Source organism: Nilaparvata lugens, chromosome 9 (genome assembly GCF_014356525.2).
Source record: "Nilaparvata lugens isolate BPH chromosome 9, ASM1435652v1, whole genome shotgun sequence".
Lineage (NCBI taxonomy): Eukaryota > Metazoa > Arthropoda > Insecta > Hemiptera > Delphacidae > Nilaparvata > Nilaparvata lugens.
The window spans coordinates 44,689,657-44,717,654 of NC_052512.1; the positions used below are offsets into that span (position 1 = coordinate 44,689,657).

At 34.0% G+C, this 27,998-nt stretch overlaps 2 protein-coding genes across 5 annotated transcripts in view; one reads left to right on the forward strand and one right to left on the reverse strand.

Annotated features, from left to right (window-relative positions):
• Positions 1–27,998, forward strand: part of LOC111063758 (dmX-like protein 2) — a 478,861-nt gene that overhangs the window by 225,876 nt on the left and 224,987 nt on the right. The gene's annotated exons all lie outside the window — the stretch shown is intronic.
• On the reverse strand, positions 259–27,963 carry LOC111050917. Of its 4 annotated transcripts, none has more exons than XR_005572216.1 (8): positions 27,703–27,963; positions 17,617–17,771; positions 14,667–14,823; positions 13,368–13,619; positions 8,170–8,280; positions 3,034–3,136; positions 1,328–1,598; positions 259–1,160 (listed from the first exon to the last, which is right to left on the reverse strand). XR_005572216.1 is itself a non-coding variant. In XM_039435967.1 (8 exons), exons 4-7 carry the CDS (start codon positions 13,551–13,553, stop codon positions 5,035–5,037), a joined length of 621 nt encoding a protein of 206 aa, XP_039291901.1. In that variant the 5' UTR covers positions 13,554–13,619; positions 14,667–14,823; positions 17,617–17,771; positions 27,703–27,963; the 3' UTR covers positions 4,208–4,968; positions 5,004–5,034. The 4 variants fall into 4 exon arrangements, 3 of the variants coding, with proteins under 3 accessions (XP_039291898.1, XP_039291899.1, XP_039291901.1); XM_039435967.1 differs by lacking the exons at positions 259–1,160; positions 1,328–1,598; positions 3,034–3,136 and adding exons at positions 4,208–4,968; positions 5,004–5,255; positions 5,822–5,924; XM_039435964.1 differs by having other exon boundaries at positions 259–1,598.

Here is a 27,998-nt window from a genome sequence, read left to right on the forward strand (position 1 = left end):
AAATTGATTATGAAATTATTGAAAAATATAATTTCTTGCTCAATAAAATATAATTAATTATTTTAAACGAGAATGAACAGTCGATATTACATCAATAAACCTGTATCAGCTACCGTCTGTAGAAGGCATTGACAAGACAGAGGAACGGCAACGTTGTTCTCCTATCTTTCTCCACTGCCATTATAACGTGGACCTCACTATAGAACACAGGAAAAATAAGAGGTTGTAATTTGGAGGTCAAAAACATACACATGGTGATAAATTTTGATTTTTATATATTATTTAATACTTCACAATACAATCATAGGAATGAAATAAATAAAATACTTATGGAATGATTGGGCAGGCTTTGTTGATATTTTAACAGTTAGAAAGCATCTGTTATTTCAACTGAATTAATTTAATTCCAACTGAATTAATAAACTTTCCAAGTTTTATTCCATCTTTTCATCATCACAAGAAAACATCTGTTATTTCAACTGAATTAATTTAGTTAATTTTATTTCAACTGAATCAATAAACTTTCCAAGTTTTATTCCATCACCACAAAATATGTATTCCAGTTGCACAAAAGCTGGTTAAATTTTAACCGTGATTTATTTCACGGGAACCAATCAGAGAAGCCGTCTCCTCTAAAAGGACTTCTCTGATTGGTTTTCGTGTAATTAATCACGGTTAAAATTTAACCGGCTTTTGTGCAATTGGCACTAAGTAGACAAAACTGATTTGATACAAAACGTATTTAATACGGAACTCAGTATTTGATAAACAACTCATTTGATTATAATATTATACATCTCATTTGATACAGAACTCAACGTATTTGATACGGAAGTCAGTATTTGATACAAAACTCATTTGAAACAACCCAGCTTATTTGATACAAAACTTAAATCATTTGATACGGAACTTAGTATTTGATACACAACTCATTTGATAATAATATTATACATCTCATTTGACACAGAACTCATTCGATACGGAACTCTGTATTTGATACACAACTCATTTGATAATAATATTATACATATCATTTGATACAGATCTCAACTCATTTGAAACGGAACTCAGTATTTAATACAAAACTCATTTGATACGGAACTCAGTATTTGATACAAAACTCATTTGATACGGAAGTCAGTATTTGATACACAACTCATTTCATAATAATATTATACATCTCATTTGATACAGATCTCAACTCATTTGAAACGGAACTCAGTATTTAATACAAAACTCATTTGATACGGAACTCAGTATTTGATACAAAACTCATTTGATACGGAAGTCAGCATTTGATACACAACTCATTTGATACAAAACTCATTTGATACGGAACTCAGTATTTGATACAAAACTAATTTTGAAACCAGTTTCTCAGTCCAAGGTTAAACCAGCAAATGTAGGAGTCGTTTCTATTTTATTCTCCTTCTCCTTCTTCGTAGTTTTCTCTTCCTCTTCACTCGCTGTTTCGTAGTCTCCATCCTCTTTGTTAATCTTCTTGTTCTTACCATTCACCCTCTTCGTTTCATCGCAGCACATTTGTTCCTGAACAATCAGTAGATCTCTGATTTTGAGCATTTTCTCGCGTTGACTTTCTGAAAAATAATAGCAAATTTATTAAAATTGCTGACAAATTTATGAAAAATAATGTCAAATCTTTTATAAGACTAGCAGGTAACCCGTGCTACGCAAGGATCTAATTGAAAACTTGACCTACTGAAATCTTGAAGGATCAAAAATAGGCTTATAACCATCCTCGCTTAATTAAGAATCTATATGCAAAATTACAAGTTAATCAGTTGAGTAGTTGAGACGTGATGATGCGTCATTCGTGAAATTTCCTATCCCCTACGTGTAGAAGCCAGTTCTTTCCTTTATTATATTATAGGTAAAGTCAAATTTATTGAAATTTCTTGAAAAATAATTTCAAATTTCAGTGTTAACTAAAGATAGCATAAGAAGATACGCCATGGTTTGCAGAATTCATTCAAAGTTTGGAAGTTTTGTATCAAATTATGGTGTTGTGTATGAAGTTGAGATGATACTGTATGAAGTTGAGATGATACTGTATCATATTGTGTTGATACTGTATCATTTATGGTGATATGCCATGTTGTTGGACCGTTATTTTGCAAATGTGAGTGTTAACTGAAGCCGATAGTCCTAGTAGTTGTTTTTGGTGAAGCTATGTGACGCTGGTAGTCTCTCATACTGTGCCCTTCCTACACTCTTACACTCCCAACAACACACTGATAATAGACAGTAGTCGACAGTAATCGGAGGAGGAAATTTGCAACATTACGTTCTCCACCATGGCATATCTTCTCTTCTTATGCTATCTTTTCTCCATGGCGGTGAAAACAGAGAATTGGCAACTATGCAGTCCTATCTTTTCCACTCACTCTATAACGACGATTTCACTTTATTCTTTATTGATTTATACAATAAGTACATCATCGAAATGTTAGGGAGAGAAAAAATAAGGTAACCTTGTGCTATTCCTCTCCCAAATTTAGATAAGGTTACACATATTCTGAAATAGGTTATACTTATAGTCCACTACAGTTATTGACCGAGCGAAGTGAGGTCTAAGATTCAAGTCGACGGTTTGGCATTTCTCTTAATGTTTAAATGTTTATATGTTGCGCATTTACGGCGAAACGCGGTAATAGATTTCCATGAAATTTGACAGGTATGTTCCTTTTTTAATTGCGCGTCGACGTATATACTGTACAAGGTTTTTGGAAATTTTGCATTTCAAGGATAATATAAAAGGAAAAAGGAGCCTCCTTCATACGCCAATATTAGAGTAAAAATCAGACTATAGAATTATTCATCATAAATCAGCTGACAAGTGATTACACAGATGTGTGGAGAAGCCAGTCTATTGCTGTATTTCCATAAGGTCTATAGTTTCAATCAGGTAATTGTGGATGAGAATACTGCGTGAGGTCTACTGTTCACAGAACTACTAGTACTTCATTTTTTTAAAGAATTATTGGAAAAAATCTAGAAAATTCTATAACTTACTTGTTAATTCCTCTAATGAAGGTCCATCTCCACCATAATCTGAAGGAACTATTTCTCTTGGAATATCTTTGAAATATTCATCCGCTACTGTGTGAACACTCAGCTAAAAATATAAAGGTTTCATATTATTGGCAATTTAGTTGCTGCAATATTTTAGTTGAGACAGTGTGAACGCTCAGTTAGAAAAATACAGGTTACAAATTATCGGCAATTTAGTTGCTGCAATATTTTAGTTGATTCAGTGTGAACGCTCAGTTAGAAAAATACAGGTTACAAATTATTGGCAATTTAGTTGCTGCAATATTTTAGTTGATACAGTGTGAACGCTCAGCTAAAAAATCTGGTGTGGCGCACTCACACAACTTTCCTTGCCGTTATCAACATTGATCAACTGACGCTAATGCTCCCGCGCAACTCAAGACTACTATTTAAAGATCTAAGCCAGCTGGTGACAGGACAATAACGCTGCAGACACACGAAGTCTGCTATCTCTTGATAGTGAATGATTTAATAGAATCAACAGTTGCCAACAGTTTGCAATTTAATAATCTTATTTTCTTGAACATCGAGCTTATTTTCAATTTTAGGTGAAAATGTTACTGAACATTAATTGTAGAGATTTTCATGATCAATCTTCTCCACTTGAAATTTTTTGTTTAAACTGTATCTGAAGCCTGATAATTGGTAATCTAAAATCAAACTTTGCATAGATGGGGCGCAGCTGCTGAAATTTTTACAGATATGGGACTTGTGGTAGTTGATAGAGCTTATCAATGACTATTTTAGGTATGAATTTAATCAAAATCGTTGGAGCCTTTTTCGAGAAAATCGCGAAAAACCCTTTTTTTGACAAAATTTTCGCCATTTTAGCCGCCATCTTGAATTGCATTTGATTGAAATTGTTCGTGTCGGATCCTTATAGTGTAAGGACCTTAAGTTCCAAATTTCAAGGCATTCCGTTATTTGGGAGATGAGATATCGTGTACACAGACGCACATACACTCATACACACACACACACACACACACACCACACACACACACACACACACAACACACACACACACACACACACACACACACACACACACACACACACCACACACACACACACACACACACACACACACACACACACACACACACACACACACACACACTTATAGAATGATTGGGCAGGCTTTGTTGATATTTTAACAGTTAGAAAGCATCTGTTATTTCAACTGAATTAATTTAATTCCAACTGAATTAATAAACTTTCCAAGTTTTATTCCATCTTTTCATCATCACAAGAAAACATCTGTTATTTCAACTGAATTAATTTAGTTAATTTTATTTCAACTGAATCAATAAACTTTCCAAGTTTTATTCCATCACCACAAAATATGTATTCCAGTTGCACAAAAGCTGGTTAAATTTTAACCGTGATTTATTTCACGGGAACCAATCAGAGAAGCCGTCTCCTCTAAAAGGACTTCTCTGATTGGTTTTCGTGTAATTAATCACGGTTAAAATTTAACCGGCTTTTGTGCAATTGACACTAAGTAGACAAAACTGATTTGATACAAAACGTATTTAATACGGAACTCAGTATTTGATAAACAACTCATTTGATTATAATATTATACATCTCATTTGATACAGAACTCAACGTATTTGATACGGAAGTCAGTATTTGATACAAAACTCATTTGAAACAACCCAGCTTATTTGATACAGAACTTAAATCATTTGATACGGAACTCAGTATTTGATACACAACTCATTTGATAATAATATTATACATCTCATTTGATACAGATCTAAACTCATTTGAAACGGAACTCAGTATTCAATACAAAACTCATTTGATATGGAACTCAGTATTTGATACAAAACTCATTTGATACGGAAGTCAGAATTTGATACAGAACTCATTCGATACGGAACTCAGTATTTGATACAGTACTCATTCGATACGGAACTCAGTATTTGATACAAAACTAATTTTGAAACCAGTTTCTCAGTCCAAGGTTAAACCAGCAAATGTAGGAGTCGTTTCTATTTTATTCTCCTTCTCCTTCTTCGTAGTTTTCTCTTCCTCTTCACACGCTGTTTCGTAGTCTCCATCCTCTTTGTTCATCTTCTTGTTCTTACCATTCACCCTCTTCGTTTCATCGCAGCACATTTGTTCCTGAACAATCAGTAGGTCTCTGATTTTGAGCATTTTCTCGCGTTGACTTTCTGAAAAATAATAGCAAATTTATTAAAATTTCTGACAAATTTATGAAAAATAATGTCAAATCTATTATGAGACTATACTATTAATAGGTTATACTTATAGTCCACTACAGTTATTGACCGAGCGAAGTGAGGTCCAAGATTCAAGTCAATGGTTTGGCATTTCTCTTAATGTTTAAATGTTTATATGTTGCGCATTTACGGCGAAACGCGCTAATAGATTTTCATGAAATTTGACGGGTATGTTCCTTTTTAAAATTGCGCGTCGACGTATATACAAGGTTTTTGGAAATTTTGCATTTCAAGGATAATATAAAAGGAAAAAGGAGCCTCCTTCATACGCCAATATTAGAGTAAAAATCAGACTATAGAATTATTCATCATAAATCAGCTGACAAGTGATTACACAGATGTGTGGATAAGCCAGTCTATTGCTGTATTTCCATAAGGTCTATAGTTTCAATCAGGTACTTGTGGATGCGAATACTGCGTGAGGTCTACTGTTCACAGAACTACTAGTACTTTTTTAAAGAATTATTGGAAAAAATCTAGAAAATTCTATAACTTACTTGTTAATTCCTCTAATGAAGGTCCATCTCCACCATAATCAGATGGAACTATTTCTCTTGGAATATCTTTGAAATATTCATCCGCTACTGTGTGAACACTCAGCTAAAATTATAAAGGTTTCATATTATTGGCAATTTAGTTGCTGCAATATTTTAGTTGATACAGTGTGAACGCTCAGCTAAAAATATAAAGGTTACAAATTATTCGGAATTTAGTTGCTACAGTATGAACACTCAGCTAAAAATATGAAGGTTTCATATTATTGGCAATTTAGTTGCTGCAGTATTTTAATTGATACGGTATGAACACTCGGCTAAAAATATAAAGGATACAAAATATTAGCAATGAAGTTGCTACAATATTTTAGTCGATACAATGTGAACACTCAGCTAAAAATATAAAGGTTTCATATTATTGGCAATCCAGTTGCTGCAGTATTTTAGTCGATACAGTGTGAACGCTCAGCTAGAAAAATTCAATTCACAAAAATATAAATAATTTTCGGCTCTAAATATTCTAAATTAATTTCATGATTTTAAAGGAACTTTGGATCAGTTTGGTGTAAACTTTTTTTTTTGCTAACCTTATAAATAAATAAACTCTGGTTCCATTGAAAACCTTCAAAATTCAAAATTGATCATTGACTTCTTCCTGATTTTTCTTGGAGTAGAAAAACCTTTCCAAACAGAAATTTGGAAATAACCTGAGAATTTTGTACCGTATTTTTGAAATAGAAAGGGACATGTCTGTTTTTACTTTCACTACATATCTTTGTCATTTAATTAGATAAATTGATTGATTAAAAATGAAAAGCACTATATAAATACAAATAGGCTATACATTTATTGAGAAATATAAATTAATATTAATATACTAACCATCTTCATGGCTTCTCTTTTCATCCACTATGTATTTTTGCCATCAAATGAAATAAATAAATGAATGATTTGAATAGGAAAACAAATAGGCTATACATTATTTATTGGAAAATATTATTGAATATAAAAAATATACTAACCATCATTCTAATGACTTCTTTTTTTTATCCACTATGTATTTTTGTCATCGAATTAAATAAATAAATGAATGAATTAAATAGAAAAACAAATAGGCTATGAATATATTGAAAAATATAAATTAATAACTTTGTTGAAGTTCTGACACTGTGTTACTAGTAAATATTTGAAAAAACACTTACTTTTGATTGGAGTCTTGAGGAATGCATTTCACTCCTGAAGAGGAGCTTCATCAGCCTGACACCAGGGGCGCTTGCTCTTATGGGTTGGACTGTGTGGCCAAAATGTGGGAAAATATTACATTTGATTTGATCATCTAACTTCAAATCAAATGAAATATTTTCCCACATTTTGGCCACACAGTCCAACCCATAAGAGCAAGCGCCCCTGGTGTCAGGCTGATGAAGCTCCTCTTCAGGAGTGAAATGCATTCCTCAAGACTCCAATCAAAAGTAAGTGTTTTTTCAAATATTTACTAGTAACACAGTGTCAGAACTTCAACAAAGTTATTATATAGTGTTTCGTCATGGAAAGCAACTTCAATATAAATTAACTAGCCGTCAGGCTCGCTTCGCTCGCCATATCCGTCTAGCCAGTCTGGACCCCCGATTGGATCGTCCATGAATAAGATCAGCAGGCTCGCTTCGCTCGCCTGCATTTTTCATTTGAGCATTTTTATCATATGTTAGGACAATCCAGTCGGGGGCCAGACTAAACGTCTGGCTAAACGGATATGGCAAGCGAAGCGAGCCTGACGGCTAGTAATATAATATTCCCAGGATTGAAGTAGCAGTGCCCAATCAATTTTTCCGCGATAAATGCATTTAAATCTTCAACTTGGTACCAACCTAACAAAGTCAACTCAACTTAATGCCAACCTGACAAAATTATTAATTTAGTTGCCAGTTAACAACTGTTTTGAAGAGGTACTCTATCTAGATTATAGTTCTATAGTAACATATGATATGGAAATTTCAATTATAATTAAGAGATTGGGAGAAGAAGAATATACATGCTAAAAGACGAACTTTAAACCCTTAAAAACAACCCTTAGAGTTAAAATATTGCCAAAAGATTTCTTAGTGCGCCTCTAAAGGGCCAACTGAACATACCTACCAAATTTGAACGTTTTTGGTCCAGTAGATTTTTAGTTCTGCGAGTGAGTGAGTGAGTGAGTGCCATTTCGCTTTTATATATATAGATATTAATATACTAACCATCTCAATGATTTCTTTTTTCATCCACTATGTATTTATGTCATCAAGTCGAATAAATAGATGAATAAAATTAATATAATATAGAAAATTTAAATAAAATATAAATATACATACCATCTTCATGACTTCCTGATTCAAGAACGGCCTTAGCCAGCTTATTAGCTTCTTTATTACAATGCTTGAATTTATGAATCTTATACCAGTTACCCTGATATTTGAAGCGTTCTGTAAATAAAAATCAAAACAGTTTTTATTATTTTTTAATCAAAGTTATAGATTTGAAATTTGATGATAGTGTAATGAAACATTTTAATAGTCTTGAATAATGAGTGATTTTAATTTTCCAAAGCTCCAATGCATATAAATAAATAAATAATATATATATATATATATATATATATATATATATATAAGCTAAATAATGCGTTCAGTAAGATTTCTTTTTTAAAAAAGAAATCTTTATTTTTACAAAACACAAAATTTGGAATAAAACAATTTAAACAAGTGAATTTTGATAAAGTGAGTACCTCTCGCTTCGATGTTGTAAGCAGGACTGACTCTCGATGCGTGAGAAAGCTGGCTCCAACAGTTCCAGGAGAGTTCTAAGAAGTTGTATTGAAACTGCTGACTGTTGTAGGTTCTCACAATGTAACTCCTCCCTCCCTAAAGAGAACTTCGGGGTTGGTAGCGAAGTTCTTGAAGAAGGTTGCTGTCCTCTTTTGGAGATTCTTTTGTACACGGTGAAAATCACGCAAAGAACAATCACAATGTACAAAATGGTTGTGAAAACATTGATGTCGGTGGTTAAATATGATTTTCGGATGACTGGAGACACTTGAATGTTTTTAAATTGGTTAAAGTTGTCTAAATTTTTTAAATGAATTTGGAAATCTGGAATTTGATGATCTTGAAGTTCTAATTGGATGTTTTCTAGAAATTTTGGATGTCCTCTCGTTTGGGAAGAGTGGAACAGAGGTTTTCCTCGATAGTAAATTTTTCCTTCGGCTGTATTGATGAAATAAATTCCTTGAAGTGTTGTCACAGTAGTTTCGGTTTTCGTTTCTATGTGGAAGGTCTCCAATTTTGGTAAGACTGCCAAATATTGTTGTATTTCGGGAATCCATTTGATGAGGTTCTCTTCAATTTGGACGGCGGTGAATTTACAGTTGTCAGTGGAACCAGTAGATATGATAGCCGCTTCACATTGCAGTTGTTGATGGGAGATGGCTTCGGATGAGCACAGATAGCATTCGTTATCTCCTATCAATCTACATTCTTTATACAATCCTTCAATTTTTAAAGTATTAGAACTATCAGAAGATTTCAATAAATATTTGTTTTGTGGAAGTATTGTTACAAAATTTGATTCTACTTTACTTGGAATTGGTAATAATTCAAAAAGATCAAAAATTACTTCTTCTACAATCGGAAATTCGAGAAAATAAATGATTTCGTTCTTAATTAGCTTACAATCTACATTAATCAATTTTTCTATTTCTAACATCTTATTATACTTAATTTCCAATGGGAATTTCTTGTCATAGAATTTTGAAATTTTCACAAGTTCATTGAACAATTCTTTAGTAGACATTATACTAGGGTGCAGAACGCCTATTTTACAAGATGCAATAGAATTTTCAATGTCATGAACTACGTCTAATAAAATATTATAAGCTATAAGTAATTGATTCAAAATATCTTTAATTTTTTCTAATTCTATGAAATCATTTAAATCATCATTAATTATCAAAAATTTCTCTTTCAATTCATTGAAGTTTTGGTTCACAAGTTTAATTGTTTCGTTGAATTCTACAATAATGTTTTGACTGATTGAATAATGGTTTGAAATTTGATTGGCTAAATTATCTTGATTATTATACAGTTCGAGAATCAACTTATCGTATTTTTGTTCGTCATATGCGTCCAAATTACCAGTGATAAATTTTAAAACAGATCCAAGACTATTTATTAAACCTCTTTTATTGCGTTTGACGTTTTCATTGTAAAACAAAATCATTTCCAATTTTTCTTCAATAACAGACTTTGTATGGTTGATGAATTTCAAATAGTTGATTGCATCTCTTAATTTACTACTGTTTGGAGATGAGGTGGATTTTGAATGAGGGACTAGTTCATAGTTTTCCAAATTTTCAACTTCAAAAGGTCGTGTGATTGTCAATTTTTTATCTTCCGTAAATGAATTTGTAATTAGACAGATTGCTTTATTGTTTTCAACTTTTAGGATAGATTGTGGAATTTCTAGTCCAGAGAGATTTTGGTATTTGAGAAAGCATTCTCCGTTTGACACGTTTTTTATCGGAATTGATATTGTTTTCTGACTACGTGCTTCAATCAAGTAAGTCCACAGTTGACGAGGTTTATTGACTTTAGAAGGTTCATTGTGTTGCAAAGTTGTATTGTAATACAGTATTGTACTTGTTTGTTGTTTCCATAGTAAAGTTTGTTACTAATGTAATCCAATCTTACTCTCAATTGCTTTATAGCATCCATTCCTAACAAGAGATCGAAATCTTTATGAAAATCAAATACGAAAAAATCAAATTTTCTTCCTAGGAATGGTATTTTAGCACTGAATTTTTCTTTTGATTTACCATGGGCTGTAGTAACTTCAAATGGTGTTGGTTTCAAGGAATCTTTAAAACCTTCATGTGCAATTACCTTTTTTATAAAGATTGTGTACTTCCGGGATCAATCAGTACTCGAAAGTTCGTTTGTGGGTCTAGAAAGTAAGAGAGTTCGTTATCTTTTGTTTGCAAGTTCATAATTGAAAATTGTTCCGAGGCTCGTTTCTCCTAAAAAATGATTTTGTTCTGTTTGGTCGGAAGTCATTTGATTATTGTAATCATCCTTCAATTCCAAGTTTTCAAAATTGTTCATGAGATTTCCAGTCATTTCGGGGTAATTGAACGGTTCATTTGAGAAATTGTCAGTCAAGAGTTCGTTTCTGTTAGTATTGAGTAATTCGTCATTGTTTGTAGCGAATTCGGTTGTCAGTTGATTGAATCTGGGGTTCTTTTTCGGGGGTTCAAGTTCAGTGTTTCTGGTTGAAATACTCATTGGAGTTGGTTGCGATTGCATTGTGGTCTGTGTTGTTGACCGAAAAATTGCCTTTGAAACATTGGTCTCTGTTGGTTCATTGAACTGAAGTTGCGAAATTGTTGATTGTTATTTTGATGTGTAATCATTGGTCTTTGTTGTGATTGGTTTTGGAAGTTCGGATAAGTCTTGTTTTGGGGAAAGTTTTGCATTGGTCTAGTATGAGGAAAGTGTTGGATTTGTTTAGTCAGAGGAAGTTGTTGGAATGGTTGTGAGATTGGTCTCTTATTGAGATTGAAATTATAATTACTATTTCTGTTTTTGTACTGCATTTCATTTGTGATCATACTCAAAGCTTCACTTAGACTTGAAGGGTTTTTTGTTCTCATCAGTGATCCTATAGGTTCATTCAGACCTCTCAAAAATACCCTAAGGGCAAGCTGCTTTGCGTATTCGCATAGAATAGTTGAATTTGCTGCCATCTTCGTAAGGAAATATGCAAGTTGTAAGTTGAGAATCTTTTGAATTCTCTCGTGAAAATGAAAAGGGCTTTCGCTACTTTCTTGTTTCATTTCTGTCATTTCAATATTCAACGTGAAACAATCACGTTTGTCAAGATAGCCGTCGAGAAGTACTCTTCTCACTTCAGGCCAAGCATAAGTGTTTCCACTGGTTACAAGTTCTAAAGCTCTACCTTTGAGTCTAGAAATAATAGTAGAAAATAGATATTCATTTTGAAAATCATCGGGATTCGATTGTACAAAAAACTTAGCAACTACTTTATCGCAAATCGATACAAATCTGTTTAATAATAATGGCTCTCCAGAGAATTCTGGTATCATATCCAGGAATTCTTTTCTTAAAACAGGGGTAGCAGCAGAGGGTGCTGTATCTACTGATTGATTAGGCATTCTGGAATATTTAAATGTTTCGAGAATAACCAAACTAAAATATTACAATATTAAAACTTAAAATTAAGACTTACACTAAAACGAATGCTATGCTCATCTCTTCTGATGTCCTTTCAGCGTTGATGATGCACGTTCGATGAAGAAGATTTGGTGATGATGATATCGAAGTTTGATATCCACTGCACTTCACAATGTTGGTGTTTCGCAGCTTGATAATTCACCACACTTTTCGGATGTCGCGAACGCGAGGTCCTTATATTACAGACGATCGTTAACAGTTTAAAAACTGAAGATTATGTTCATTAATCCCGATCGTCCTACCGACTGCGCCAGCTAAATAATGCGTTCAGTAAGATTTCTTTTTTAAAAAAGAAATCTTTATTTTTACAAAACACAAAATTTGGAATAAAACAATTTAAACAAGTGAATTTTGATAAAGTGAGTACCTCTCGCTTCGATGTTGTAAGCAGGACTGACGCTCGATGCGTGAGAAAGCTGGCTCCAAAAGTTCCAGGAGAGTTCTAAGAAGTTGTATTGAAACTGCTGACTGTTGTAGGTTCTCACAATGTAACTTATATATATATATATATATATAATATATATATATATATATATATATGCAGGCTATAAATTAAATGCTAGACAAACTTACAAAATTGACAATACTAGAGAATAGTGTTCTTCTTCTTCTTCTCCATCTTCTGCTCCTCCTTCTCCCGTTTCCTCTTCTTCTTTTTTCTTCTTCTTCTTCTTCTTCTTCTTCTTCTTCTTCTTCTTCTTCTTCTTCTTCTTCTTCTTCTTCTATCCCTTCTGCTCCTTATTCTTCTCCTTTGTCTCTTCTTCATTCTTCTTCTTCTTCTTCTTCTCTTCTTCTTCTTCTTCTTCTTCTTCTTCTTCTTCTTCTTTCTTCTTCTTCTTTCTTCTTCTTCTTCTTCTTCTTCTTCTTCTTCTTCTTCTTCTTCTTCTTCTTCTTCTTGTTCTTCTTCTTCTCCCCCTACTGGCACCTTCATATGAATTGAGATTTACAAAATAACATAAAAATTGAATTGAAAAATGGAAAAAGGGAGAAAGTGACATGGAAAATGGAGAAAGTGATATTAAAAAGGGAAAAATGTTGTGAAAATTCCCTTACCGGTCCAAAACGATTGAAACAAAAAAGGAGCAAAGGGAGAAAGTGACATAAAATGTTAAAATATGAAGGGAAATTTCCTTATCTGTCCAAAAGTAATGAAGGCTACCAAATAACATAGAAATTGAAATGAAAAAGGATCAAAGGGAGAAAGTGACATGGAAAATGGAGAAAGTGATATTAAGAAAGGAAAAATATTGTGAAAATTCCCTTACCTGTCCAAAAGCAATGTAGTTTTTGACTTGATTGAGTGGATTTTTGAACAAATGTGTCATTCCAAAGCCATCTGCATCATAGACGATAGTGAACCCTGGTCTGATACCGTTTTCCAGCTGACATAGAAATACAGTCATCATAATCCACTTGATACATTCGCTGAATACATATTGGGAAGCCGCCATATTGTTTAGCTTACATAGTATCACCTGATTTCCATCATTGTCCAAGCCTGTAGGAGAACAATGTGTCTGCAAAATGATATTAAAAATATAAATTTATTAATATAATCTTCTTTTCATTCAAATAATTATTATTAAACGAAAATCCAAATTAAATGCTGTAAATCACCCCGAAGACTTCTGCTACTGCAAATATTGACAACAGGGTAGACAGCTAGATGGAAATTCGATGAGCGCTACTTTTCAAAAATTATTTGTCAGCCCAGGACTCGAACCCAGTACCTCCTAATTGCCGGTCAGGAATGCTTACCCTTACACCAAACTGACAATATGATAATATGAAAATAAAATGATAAGATGGAGGATGAGGTGAAGAAGAAGAAGGAAAAGAAAAAGAGAGTGAATGAGGAAGAAGGAGTAGGAGAAGAAGAAGAAGATGAAGAAGAGAGTGAAGAAGAAAAAATGATAATATGAAGATGAAATGATAATATGAAGGAGGAGGAGAAGAAAAAGACAGTGAAGAAGAAGAAGAAGAAAATGAAAAAGAGTGTGTAGAAAAAGTAGAAAACGAGAGTGAATGAAGATGAAGAATTGATTGATTGATTGATTGAGTACTTTATTTATGTAGATTACAATATATACTGTCTTATACACTTATATACAATAGCTTACAATACAGCAAAATTATAGATGAATTTACATAATATAGACTAAGAAAATAATTATAAGAGGAGAAGAAGAAGAACGAGAAGGAGAAAACAGGAGATGAAGAGTGAAAAAGGAGAAAAGACAGGAGAAGAAGAGAGTGAAGAAGAAAAAATGATAATATGGAGATAAAATGATAAGATGAAGGAGGAGGAGAAGAAAAAGACAGTGAAGAAGAAGAAGAAGAAAATGTAAAAGAGTGTGTAGAAAAAGTAGAAAACGAGAGTGAATGAAGAAGAAGAAGAAGAAGAAGAAGAAGAAGTACTAAAAGATAAAGAAGATGAACAAGAAGAAGAAGAAGAAGAAGAAGAAGAGAGAGCCAGGAGAAAAAGGAGACAGAAGAAGAAGAAGGAGTCAAGAGATGAACAAGAAGAAGAAGTAGAAGAAGAAAATTGAGAAATATGTACTTACAAATTTTCGCCGGCATCTGCTACACTAGGAGACGTGACATCCCAATTTTTTGAAAATTCTGGCATTGAAGCCTTATACGTATAGCAGGTCTCTATTGTGCGTTTCGTTTGCTCCAGATTAAAATAGCAGGCATAGATGAATTGGCCTATCACTTCGTCTAGAACAAATTGAAAAAATATTTTCCTACAGTTACCTTGAAAAGTGACGATTCCTGCACTGATTACAGAACGCAAAGAATCACTTTTCCGCTCTAGTGCGGGAAAAATTTTTCCTGCACTCCAGATTTGCAACATGGCAACAGAAAATAGTTGGTGGGTTATATGGAGGTTTAGTGCACGAAAACAAAAATTATGTTGGTAACAATGACTGTGGTTAGATTTAGATAAGAATCATTTCAATGGCTACCCTACATTTATGATAAGATCCCAATCTAGAAATCCAAAACAAGAATAATGTTTATCTAAATCATAATTAAATAATAACTTATCATCATTTAATAATAAATAATGTTTATTTTCTATTTACAGTAATAATTATTTCAACTATAAGCAATGAGAAATGTAGCAAACACACATTATGAAATTCGAATTTTCAGGTTAAATAATTACCGTTCGAAATCCAAGTCAATAAAATTGATAAAATAACATTAGAATATACTACAATAAAATATTTTCTGTTGTCTATGTTATTTTATAAATATTTTTTAGTTTACTTATATTATTTTTCGGTAATTTAGTAAGTTAACCATGTCTAAATATCTGAATACTGTTTTTAGTTGGATGAAACGAAGTTAGGTACGATTCTTCCCGCTAGGTCGCGCGCTTGTCGGTTCAGCCATTCTGCAGTCATCCCAACCGGCTGTTGGCGTGTATTTTGAATGCGAATTTTTTGTCTTATCTGTATTTTTTCTGATTCTTGAATGAATAAAGATAAGAACTTTGGCTGAGAATTTTCAACTTCAATTGGATTATTAATTTTTAAATGAATTAAGGTTGTTATTAATAACAGCATCACACACACAAACATTAGATGGATTTCAGCCATCATTTTATCCATAATTACCCACTTTTCATATTCAATGGTAACTGTAGGAAAAATTAAATGTGAAATATGTGCGCAAAGTTCCTCTGCTGCATTCAAGAAACCATTCCGCCCTCGCCTACGGCTCGGGTGTAAACGTTTCTTTTGGTGCAGCAAACTGTCACTTTGCGCACTAGTTGCACAAATAACCATATTGAATTTGTCATTTATTCAAACACTCATAGACTAGTAGTTCTGTGAACAGTAGACCTCACGCAGTATTCTCATCCACAAGTACCTGATTGAAACTATAGACCTTATGGAAATACAGCAATAAACTGACTTCTCCACACATCTGTGTAATCACTTGTCAGCTGATTTATGATGAATAATTCTATAGTCTGATTTTTACTCCAATATTGGCGTATGAAGGAGGCTCCTTTTTCCTTTTATATTATCCTTGAAATGCAAAATTTCCAAAAACCTTGTTTAAACGTCGACGCGCAATTAAAAAAGGAACATACCTGTCAAATTTCATGGAATCTATTACCGCGTTCGCCGTAAATGCGCAACATATAAACATTTAAACATTAAGAGAAATGCCAAACCGTCGACTTGAATCTTAGACCTCACTTCGCTCGGTCAATAAATTGGCCTATTACTTCATCAAGAAAAATTTTAAATGATGAAAAAATGTTGAATTTGTCATTTATACAAATTTGATCCTGGATAATTTTTTATTCCAATATTACTCTAACTTAAATACTATAGTGAGGTCCACGTTATAATGGCAGTGTTTGATTAGCAACGGTTTTGCTATCCTTGTTTATCATCCAACAAATCGGATAGCGCTATCTCTTTCTCGCTTTACTCTGGTTGCAAGATCGTCTTCTAACAATGTAGAATTAATAACTATCAACAAAATATTTCATCGAAATTATTGAAAAATATAATTTCTTGCTTAATAAAATATAATTGATTATTCTAAACGAGAATGAAAAGTTAATATTACATCACTAAACCTGTATCAGCTACCGTCTATGGAAGGCATTGACAAGACAGAGGATCGACAACGTTGTTCGGCTATCTTTCTTCATTCACATCATAACGTGGAACTCTCTATAGATTATTAATTTATTACCATGAAATAAAATAGTTACCATCTATCTATTATCAGGTAAATGTGTTTGGGGTTTTTAATATTATTATAGATAAACTAGCCGTCAGGGTCGCTTCGCTCGCCATATCCGTCTAGCCAGGGGGCTCTGCTCCCTGGACCCCCGACTGGATCGTCCAAGAATGAGATCAGCAGGCTCGCTTCGCTCGCCTAGATTTTTGATTTGAGCATTTTTATCATATTTTAGGACGATCCAGTCGGGGGTACAGACTAAACGTCTGGCTAAACGGATATGGCGAGCGAAGCAAGCCTGACGGCTAGTAATATAATATTCCCAGGATTGAAGTAGCAGTGCCCAATCAATTTTTCCGCGATAAATGCATTTCAATCTTTCAACTTGGTGCCAACCTAACAAAGTCAACTCAACTTAATGCCAACTGACAAAATTATTTATTTAGTTACCAGTTAACAACTGTTTCGAAGAGGTACTCTCTCTAGATTATAGTTCTATATTAACATATGGTATGGACATTTTTCAATTATAATTAAGAGAATTAGAAGAATATACATGCTAAAAGACGATCTTTAAACCCTCAAAAACCACCCTTAGAGTTAGAATATTGCGCCAAAAGATTCCTTAGTGCGCCTCTAAAGGGCCAACTGAACATACCTACCAAATTTGAACGTTTTTGGTCCGGTAGATTTTTAGTTCTGCGTGTGAGTGAGTGATTGAGTCAGTCAGTCAGTGAGTGAGTGCCATTTCGCTTTTATATATATATATATAGATATTACCATGAAATAAATATTAGTTACCATCAATTGTAGGTAAATGTGGCTGGGATTTCATCCACTGTCTAATGGTGTGGATATCCTCTAACTTCAGATCAGGATATCTTTTAACTTCCTCATCTATCTTCACATGCCAAGGGAACATTTTCGAAAAATGATTTTTAGATTCCCTCTGTCATCTGTAACAAAATTCAAAAATTTTTTTCAGAAAATTAGAAACTGCAAAAGTAAATAAGTAAACTATAATCTAGAATAAAGGAAAGAGCTGGCTTATACACGTAGGGGATAGGAAATTCACGAATGACGCATCATCACTATGGTGTCACCATGAATGATACAGTATCCCCACGATATGATACAGTATCATCTCACCTTGATACACAACATCATCACGTCTCAACTACTCAACTGATTAACTTGACATTTTGAATATAGATTCTTGATTCACCGAGGATGATTATAGGCCTATTGAAAATTCTTCAAAGATCTCAGTAGGTCCAGTTTTCAGTTTGTCAAGCTCTAACATAGACTCTTGTGGAGTACGGTTTACCGAGGATTGTTATAGGCCTATTTTCAGTTCTTCAATATTTCAGAAGGTCAAGTTTCAGTTTTTTACTTTCCTTGCCCTATTACCATAGGTAAAGAAAGTATTGCTTTCCGAAAAAAATTAAGGTACCCCAATTTCTATATTTCTATACGTTTCAAGGTCCCCTGAGTCCAAAAAACTGGTTTTTGGGTATTGGTCTGTATGTGTTTGTGTGTGTATGAGTGTATGTGCGTCTGTGTACACGATATCTCATCTCTCAATTAACGGAATGACTTGAAATTTGGAACTTAAGGTCCTTTCACTATAAGGATCCGACAGGAACAATTTCGATCAAATGCAATTCAAGATTGTCAAAAACAGGTTTTTTCGTGATTTTCTCGGAAACGGCTCCAACGATTTTGATCAAATTCATACCTAAAATAGTCATCGATAAGCATTATAATAATAACTGCCACAAGTCCCATATCTGTAAAAATTTCAGGAGCTCCGCCCCATCAATGCAGATAGATTCCCAATTATCAGGCTTCAGATACAATTGGAACAGAAAAAATCAAGTGGAGTAGATTGAGCATGAAAATCTTTACAATTAATGTTCAGTAACATTTTCACCCAAATTTAAAAATAAGCTTTAAATTCGAGAAAATGTGATTATTCAATTGCAAATTATTGTTGATTCTATTAAATCATTCACTATGAAGAGATAGCAGACCTCATGTGTGTCTCCAGCGTTATTGCCCTGTTACCAGCTGGCTCAAATCTTTGAATAGTAGACTTGAGATGCGCGGGAACACTAGCGTCAGGTGATCAATTTTCATAACGGCAAGGAAAGTTGTGTGAGTGCGCCACACCAGATTTTTAAGCTTTAAAATAGATCCTCGCGGATCACGGGTTATCGAGGATGGTTGGTTATATAGTGAGGTCCACGTTATAATGACAGTATTTGCTCAACTTTGGTTTTGCTATCCTTGTCTATCATTTGACATAGCCGGTGGTACTATCCTTTTCTAGGTCCACACCGATGCCAATTATGTTTTTGACAGTGTAGAAATATAATTAATGCAGAGAATCGGCATCGCTATTCTCCTATCTTTATCCACTGTCATTATAAAGTGGACCTAACTATAGGCTGTAATATTCCTGCATCAAAGCTGAATTGAACAGGTTTTGAGTTTATAATACAGGAACAGTCAGTCAGTCTACAACAAGACTGGAGTTAGAACAAGTCTGCAAATATTTCCGACTTTTTGGATCGTCTTCTCTTCTCCAATTGTTCTTCTCTCTCTTTCATCCTGTGTCCTTCTTCTACATGTCTCTCCTCCTCCTCCTTCCTCTCTCTCTCTTACCCTCTTGCTCTCTCTCTCTCTCTTGACCTTCACCTTAGCTCATGTTTTTTTCTTCTTCATCCTCTTTTTCAAGAAGATGGAGATTCTTGCTGTTTCAACATCCACTACTTTATAATTCACTATCTCACTACTCTCTCTCTCTCTCTCTCTTTTTCTCTCTTTCATCCTCTTACTCTCTCGCTCAACCTTCACCTTCTCTTGTGTCTTTTTCGTCGACTTCTTCTTCTTCTTCTTCTTCTTCTTCTTCTTCTTCTTCTTCTTCTTCCTCTTCTTTCCCATCTTCTTGCTGTTTAAACATCCTACAACTGACGATCCTACCCTCACTCACTCTTTCCTTTTTTTTCTCTTTCACACTATCTCTCTCTCTCTCTCAACCTTCACCTCATCTTGTGTCTTTTTCGTCGTCTTCTTCTTCTTTTTTTCGTCTCCTCTTGCTTCTTCTTCTTCTTCACCATCGCATTCCTTCCTGCAGTTTTCTTTTACATATAACTTTGCCAGTCCAATAACTTTTACTATTCACATAGTCGTCGTCTTCTTCTTCTTCATCTTCTTCTTCTTCTTCTTCTTCTTCTTCTTCTTCTTCTTCTTTTCTACTTTTTCTTCTTCTTGTTCATCTCCTTGTTAATCAGTGCAGGAATCGTCACTTTTCAAGGTAACTGTAGGAAAAAATATTATTGAATTTATCATTTATTCAAACACTCATAGACTAGTAGTTCTGTGAACAGTAGACCTCAAGCAGTATTCTCATCCACAAGTACCTGATTGAAACTATAGACCTTATGGAAATACAGCAATAGACTGGCTTCTCCACACATCTGTGTAATCACTTGTCAGCTGATCTATGATGAATAATTCTAGTCTGATTTTTACTCTAATATTGGCGTATGAAGGAGGCTCCTTTTTCCTTTTATATTATCCTTGAAATGCAAATTTTCCAAAAACCTTGTATATACGTCGACGCGCAATTAAAAAAGGAACATACCTGTCAAATTTCATGAAAATCTATTACCGCGTTTCGCCGTAAATGCGCAACATATAAACATTTAAACATTAAGAGAAATGCCAAACCGTCGACTTGAATATTAGACCTCACTTCGCTCGGTCAATAAACATTAATTTATTTTTAATCATTCAAATTTGTTGTCCTATTATTTCAACTACCTTTATAAATTATTGAATATCAGTATATAGTGAGGTCCACGATATAATGACAGTATTTGATCAACTTTGGTTTTGATATCCTTGTCTATCATTCGACAAAGCCGGTGGTACTATCCATTTCTAGGTCCACAACGATGCCAATTATGTTTTTGACAGTGTAGAAATATAATTAATTAATTCAGAGAATCGGCATCGCTATTTTTCTATCTTTATCCACTGTCATTATAACGTGGACCTTACTATAGAATATATGTAGTGAATTATAGTGTTTTCCTACAGTTACGATGAAAAGTGGCCATTGCTGCACTGATTACAGAACGCAAAGAATCACTTTTCCGCTCTAGTGCGGCAAAAATTTTTCTGCACTCCAGATTTGCAACATGGCAACGCAAAATACTTAGTAGGTTATATGGAGCAACAGTGCAGCAAAATCAAAATGAAGTTGGTAACAGTGACTGCTGTGGCTGCTATAGTGAGCAGAGGTGCAACCAAGCACAACGCGCTAATTATTATTCATTATATATTATAACCACGACAACGAGGACTTTAGGATTTTAGGATTAAGGTTTTTATCAATAATAAATTACACAGAAAAACATTTGATGCATTTCAGGCAATTTTACCCATAATTACCCACTTTTCATATTCAATGGTAACTGTAGGAAAAACTTAATGTGAAATACGTGCGCAAAGTTCCTCTGCTGCACTCAACAAACCATTCCTTACTTGCCTACGGCTCGGGCGTAAACGTTTCTTTCGGTGCAGCAAACTGACACTTTGCGCACTAGTTGCACAAATAACTAAATTAATTCAGAGAATCGGCATCGCTATTTTTCTATCTTTATCCACTGTCATTATAACGTGGACCTTACTATAGAATATGTGTAGTGTTTGTATATACTCATGACATGGTATATAATATGGATAGAGTATATACAGTACCACACATTTTAAAACACAGCGCCCGTTTAGTATGGGATACGTTTAAAGCCATGCCATGACCTTCCCAGAGTTTCAAAGCCAACAAAATCAATGGATTAGCTCCAAGAGAGGGAGAGAGGGTGAGAGAGAGAGTGAGAGAGTGATACAGAGAGAGAGTGGGTGGGAGAGAGAACACTGAGAGAGTGTTTTGAATAGGAATGAGTACCAAATCCAACCTATAGTGAGGTCCACGTTATAACGGCAGTGGAGAAAGATCCTCTGTCTTGTCAATGCCTTCTATAGACGGTAGTTGATACAGGTTTATTGATGTAATATTAACTGTTCATACTCATTTAAAATAATCAATTATATTTTATCAAGCAAGAAATTATATTTTTCATAATATTGAGATGTAATATTTTGTTAATTAATTATCAATTCTAAATATTGTTTAAAGACGATCTGGGCAACAGAGCAAAGCGAGGAAGAGATAGCGCTATTTGCTTTGTTGAATGATAGACAAGGATAGCAATACCATTGCCAATCAAACACTGCCATTATAACATGAACCTCACTATATCTTTGTCTATCATTCCACAAAGCAGATAGCGCTATCCTTTCCTACCTCTACAACGTTCCCACATCGTTTTTTAACAATATAAAAATACAATCAATTGATAAAATATTTAACCTCAATTATTGAATCATTCATAAATATATTTTCTTGACAAATCATTTTAAACAAGGATGAACAATTTATATCACACCAGATCGTATCAGCTATCCTCTATAGAAGGCTAGCTGTGATGAAGGAAGTGGCAAGGCAGAGAATCGGCAACGTTGTTCTCCCATCTTCCTCCAGTGCTATTGTAACGTGGAACTCGATATAGTACAATTATTTTTTCTATCCTATCCTATTATATCAACGGTGTTTCGGATGGACACGTTAAGCCGTCGGTCCCGGCTGCCTAAAAAGCAGTCGTTAGGTCATGTCAGAGGCCCTGAAATTGATCAGTTGCGACCTGAAAACTCTGACACCAGACCTGAGCCAGCCAGGTCACTCGATATTATTATATCAAGGGAGCAATTTCTGTATTTATATGAATATGAATGTTGAACGGATCTCGAAAACGGCTCTTACCGATTTCCACGAAATTTTGAACATAGAAGGTTTATGATATAAGAATTGGATTGCACTAGGTCTCATCCCTGGGAAAACTCGCTGAACGACATTAAAAGGATAATAATTATTTATCCTTGGAAAAACAGATGATTCTTTCGTCGTCTGTCGATAACAGAAGATGTGGGAGAGAGACAGAATTATGTTCAGCTGTTCAACTATTTGCAATCAATCAGCTTATCTCATGAGAGATGATATCTAGAAATTTTAATCAACTTGATCAAAATAATCTGATTATTGTTGACATAATTTTCAAATTCAATCATTATTTTACAGTTTCAAGTGATTAGTGAGTGTTATTTTGTTATTCAATTTGGTTTGTAAACAATCAAAATTAGAACTTTTCTGTTTTTAAATGTTTGGACTGAAAACTGGACCTGAATTCAAGTGTATGAAACATAACATATTTTTTGGAATATTAAATATTCTAACTATAAAATTTATAGTGTATAAATCAAAATTCGGGGAAGAAACAGTTTTGGGCTGTGCCTGTTAGTCCTTCCCCAATCATTTTAAGGAATTGTGTTCTGTTTATCAATAAATAAAAAACGAGTGAAGCTGGGTGCCCCAATATTCATGTTTAGAAACGTGTATGCTTTCAGTCCGGGGTCAGCAACCTTGGAATCATATCTTGAGATCATATATATATTATACTAGCCGTCAGGCTCGCTTCGCTCGCCATATCCGTCTAGTCAGGGGGCTCCGCCCCCTGGACCCCCGACTGGATCGTCCAAGAATGAGATTAGCAGGCTCGCTTCGCTCGCCTGCATTTTTATCATGTTGGGGCAATCCAGTCGGGGGTACAGACTAAACGTCTGGCTAAACGGATATGGCGAGCGAAGCGAGCCTGACGGCTAGTAATATAATATTCCCAGGATTGAAGTAGCAGTGCCCAATCAATTTTTCCGCGATAAATGCATTTAAATCTTCAACTTGGTGCCAACCTAACAAAGTCAACTCAACTTAATGCCAACCTGACAAAATTATTAATTTAGTTGCCAGTTAACAACTGTTTCGAAGAGGTACTCTATCTAGATTATAGTTCTATAGTAACATATGATATGGAAATTTCAATTATAATTAAGAGATAGGGAGAAGAAGAATATACATGCTAAAAGACGAACTTTAAACCCTTAAAAACAACCCTTAGAGTTAAAATATTGCCAAAAGATTTCTTAGTGTGCCTCTAAAGTGCCAACTGAACATACCTACCAAATTTGAACGTTTTTGGTCCGGTAGATTTTTAGTTATGCGAGTGAGTGAGTGAGTGCCATTTTGCTTTTATATATATAGATAGAACATGTTATAGTGTATTTTTTACTTTGCTTGCCCTATTACCATAGGTAAGGAAAGTATTACTTTCCGAAAAAAATTAAGGTACCCCAATTTCTAAATTCCTATACGTTTCAAGGCCCCCTGAGTTCAAAAAAGTGGTTTTTGGGTATTGGTGTGTGTGTGTGTGTGTGTGTGTGGTGTGTGTGTGTGTGTGTGTGTGTGTGTGTGTGTGTGTGCGTGCGTGCGCGCGCGCGCGCGCGCGCGCGCGCGCGTGTGTGTGTGTGTGGTGTGTGTGTGTGTATGAGTGTATGTGCGTCTATGTACACGATATCTCATCTCCCAATTAACGGAATGACTTGAAATTTGGAACTTCAGGTCCTTCCCCTATAAGGATCCGACACGAACAATTTCGATCAAATGCAATTCAAGATGGCGGCTAAAATGTTGTCAAAAACCGGGTTTTTCGCGATTTTCTCGAAAACGGCTCCAACGATTTTGATTAAATTTCTACCTAAAGTAGTCATTGATAAGCTATATCAACTGCCACATATCTGTAAAAATTTCAGGAGCTCCGCCCCCATCTATGCTAAGTTTGATTCTAGACTCCCAATTATCAGGCTTCAGATACAATTAGAACAAAATATTTTGAGTGGAAAAGATTGAACATGAAAATCTCTACAATTAATGTTCAGTAATATTTTCATCTAAAATTGAAAATAAGCACAAAATTCGAAAAAAAATGTGATTATCCAATTGCAAACTGTTGTCAACTGTTGAATCGATTAAATGATTCACTATGAAGAGATAGCAGACCTCGTATGTTCCCAGCGTTATTGTCCTGTCACCAGCTGGATCAGATCTTTGTTTATAAGTAGACTTGAGATGCGCGGGAACACTAGCGTCAGGTGATCAATTCTCATAACGGCAAGGAAAGTTGTGTGAGTGCGCCACACCAGATTATTTATACTGTACTGTAATGGAATTAAATTATAGTTCACGGTTCTTGGCTAAGAGTAAATACTCTTGGTGTACAGTCAGTATGTGAGGTCCACGTTATAATGGCAGTGTTTGATTAGCAATGGTATTGCTATCCTTGTCTATCATTCAACAAAGCAGATAGCGCTATCTCTTTCTCGATTTGCTCTGTTGCCGGATCGTCTTTCAACAATGTAGAATTGATAATTAATTAACAAAATATTCCATCTCAATTATTGAAAATATATATTTTCTTGCTTGATAGAATATAATTGATTATTTCGAACGGGAATGAACAGTTAATATTACATCAATAATTAACCTGTATCAGCTACCTTCTATAGAAGGCATTGACAAGACAGAGGATCGGCAACGTTGTTATTCTATCTTTCTCCACTGCCATTATAACGTGGACCTCGCTAGCTGTAGCATGACTTGAGTCCATATGGAAGACGGCTCTCGCTATAATGTTTACGGTTATAATGATGTCATAATAAATCGGCATTTTTAGAAAAGGATGGAATGTGAAAGAGAAAGTGGGAAAAAGAGAAAGAGGATTGAGTGAGAGAGATAGAGAATTGAATTGAATTATTGCCTCTATTAAGGGCGGAGTTGCCATACAACCCTAGAGATTGATTGATTGATTGAGTACTTTATTTATGTAGATTACAATATATACTGGCTTATACACTTATATACAATAGCTTACAATACAGCAAAATTATAGATGAATTTACATAATATAGACTAAGAAAATAATTATTGAACTGTATATGATATGAAGAAAGCAATCTGTAATAACTGTAGATACTGTAATATTGTAATGCATCTACATAAATTGGCGGAGCTTTGGACATATCAATGTCCATTCTTCGGAAAGAATATTCAATATATCCTTCCCACTAACTCTCTACCAAAGAGAGAGAGAGAGAGCTACTGAGACAGAGAGAGGGAGTGAGAGAGAGAGAGAGATAGAGAGAGAGAGATAGAGAGAGAGAGAGATAGAGAGAGAGAGAGAGAGAGAGAGTGAGAGTGGGAGAAAGAGAGGAAGAAAGTAAAACAAAAATTTCCTCTTGAAATTTCATTACAAATAGATCATTACAGGTTAACTGATAACAGACCGAGCTCATCTTAAAACAAAATAATTTTCTACTATCATTTTTCTCTTCATAAATAATGAATTATGCTTCACTTTCCTTTATTTTGAAAAGGTTAACCTATCTTTGTTTAGAAAACTTTTGCCTGTAAATTTTCTGTGCAATAATGTTTGTAAAAAGCTGTTTATCTATGTATCTATAATAAAGGAAAGAACTGGCTTCTACACTTGGGGGATAGGAAATTCACGAATGACGCATCATCACGTCTCAACTACTCAACTGGAACCTAGAAAAACTGAAAACTTGATGTACTGAAATCTTGACAAATTTGAAATAAACCTATAACCATCCTTGGTTAATTACGAATCTATATGCAAAAATTCAAGTTAGTCAGTTGAGTAGTTGAGACGTGATGATGCGTCATTCGTGAATTTCCTATCCCCTACCTGTATAAGCCAGTTCTTTTCTTTATTTCAGCGTAGATTTTATATATATATATATTTTTTTTAATATTGTTACACATGGAAATTACTGAGATATAGCATTTATTCAAATGGTTATGAATTATTAATATTATTATTAAACGAAAACTCCAAATTAAATGCTGTAATTCACCCCGAAGACTTCTGCTACTGCAAATATTGACAACAGGGTAAACAGCTAGATGGAAATTTGATGAGTGCTACTATACAAAAATTATTTGTCAGCCCGGGAATCGAACCCAGTACCTCCTAATTGCCGGTCAGGAATGCTTACCCTTACACCAAACTGACAATATCTGGATAGCAGCGCTCATCTTATACTGAGTTCGATTCCCGGGCTGACAAATAATTTTTGAATAGTAGCGCTCATCGAATTTCCATCTAGCTGTTTACCCTGTTGTCAATATTTGCAGTAGCAGAAGTCTTCGGGGTGATTCACATCTAATTTAATTTAATTTTTATTTTATTCTTTGGATTTTTGTTTTACAATAAAAATTAATAGTTCAATATTATTCTGTAATTAAAATTAATAAATACTTACAAATTATTTCGTAGATCTTTTATTTTTTCTCTCTTCACTTTTTAACTTGTATTAAAAAAAAATAACACTGCACCTAACCTGTTTTCAATCAGATTTAGGGTTGTATCTTTTGTTATATTTTTTATATATTTTTCACTAGCACCACATTTTTTGGTAGAGAGTTAGTGGGGAGGATATTTTGAATATTGTTTCCGAAGAATGGACATTGATATGTCCAAAGCTCCGCCAATTTATGTAGATGCATTACAATATGATTATTATCTATAGTTATTATATTACAAACTGCTTTTTCATATCATATACAGTTCAATAATTATTTTCTTAGTCTATATTATGGAAATTCATCTATAATTTTGCTGTATTGTAAGCTATTGTATACAAGTGTATAAGCCAGTATCTATTGTAATCTACATAAATAAAGTACTCAATCAATCAATCACATTAAATAAATCAATTTTATTTGGTTTTAACCTATATTAGTTTTCAAATTTAACCGGCTGCTTATCTGCTAAGTAGAAACACTAATCAGAAATATAATTCAAAATTCGATATTGTTCTTCAATTTAGTTTGAATTGATAAATACTTACAAATTATTTTGTAGATCTTTTATTTTTTTGTCTTCACGTGTGTTAAAAAAACAAACACTGCACCTATATTTAAACAGATGTAGGGTTGTATTTGCTGTTATATTTTCTATGTATTTTTCACTAACACCACATTAAATAAATCAATTTTATTTGGTTTTAACCTGTATTAGTTTATAAATTAAACCGGCTTCATCTGCTAAGTAGAAACACTAATCAGAAATATTACCAGCTGTTGCCTGCTAGCTGGCTATTAAAGGACTGACGTTTATTCGCAGATGGGAGATTTCAGTAGAGTT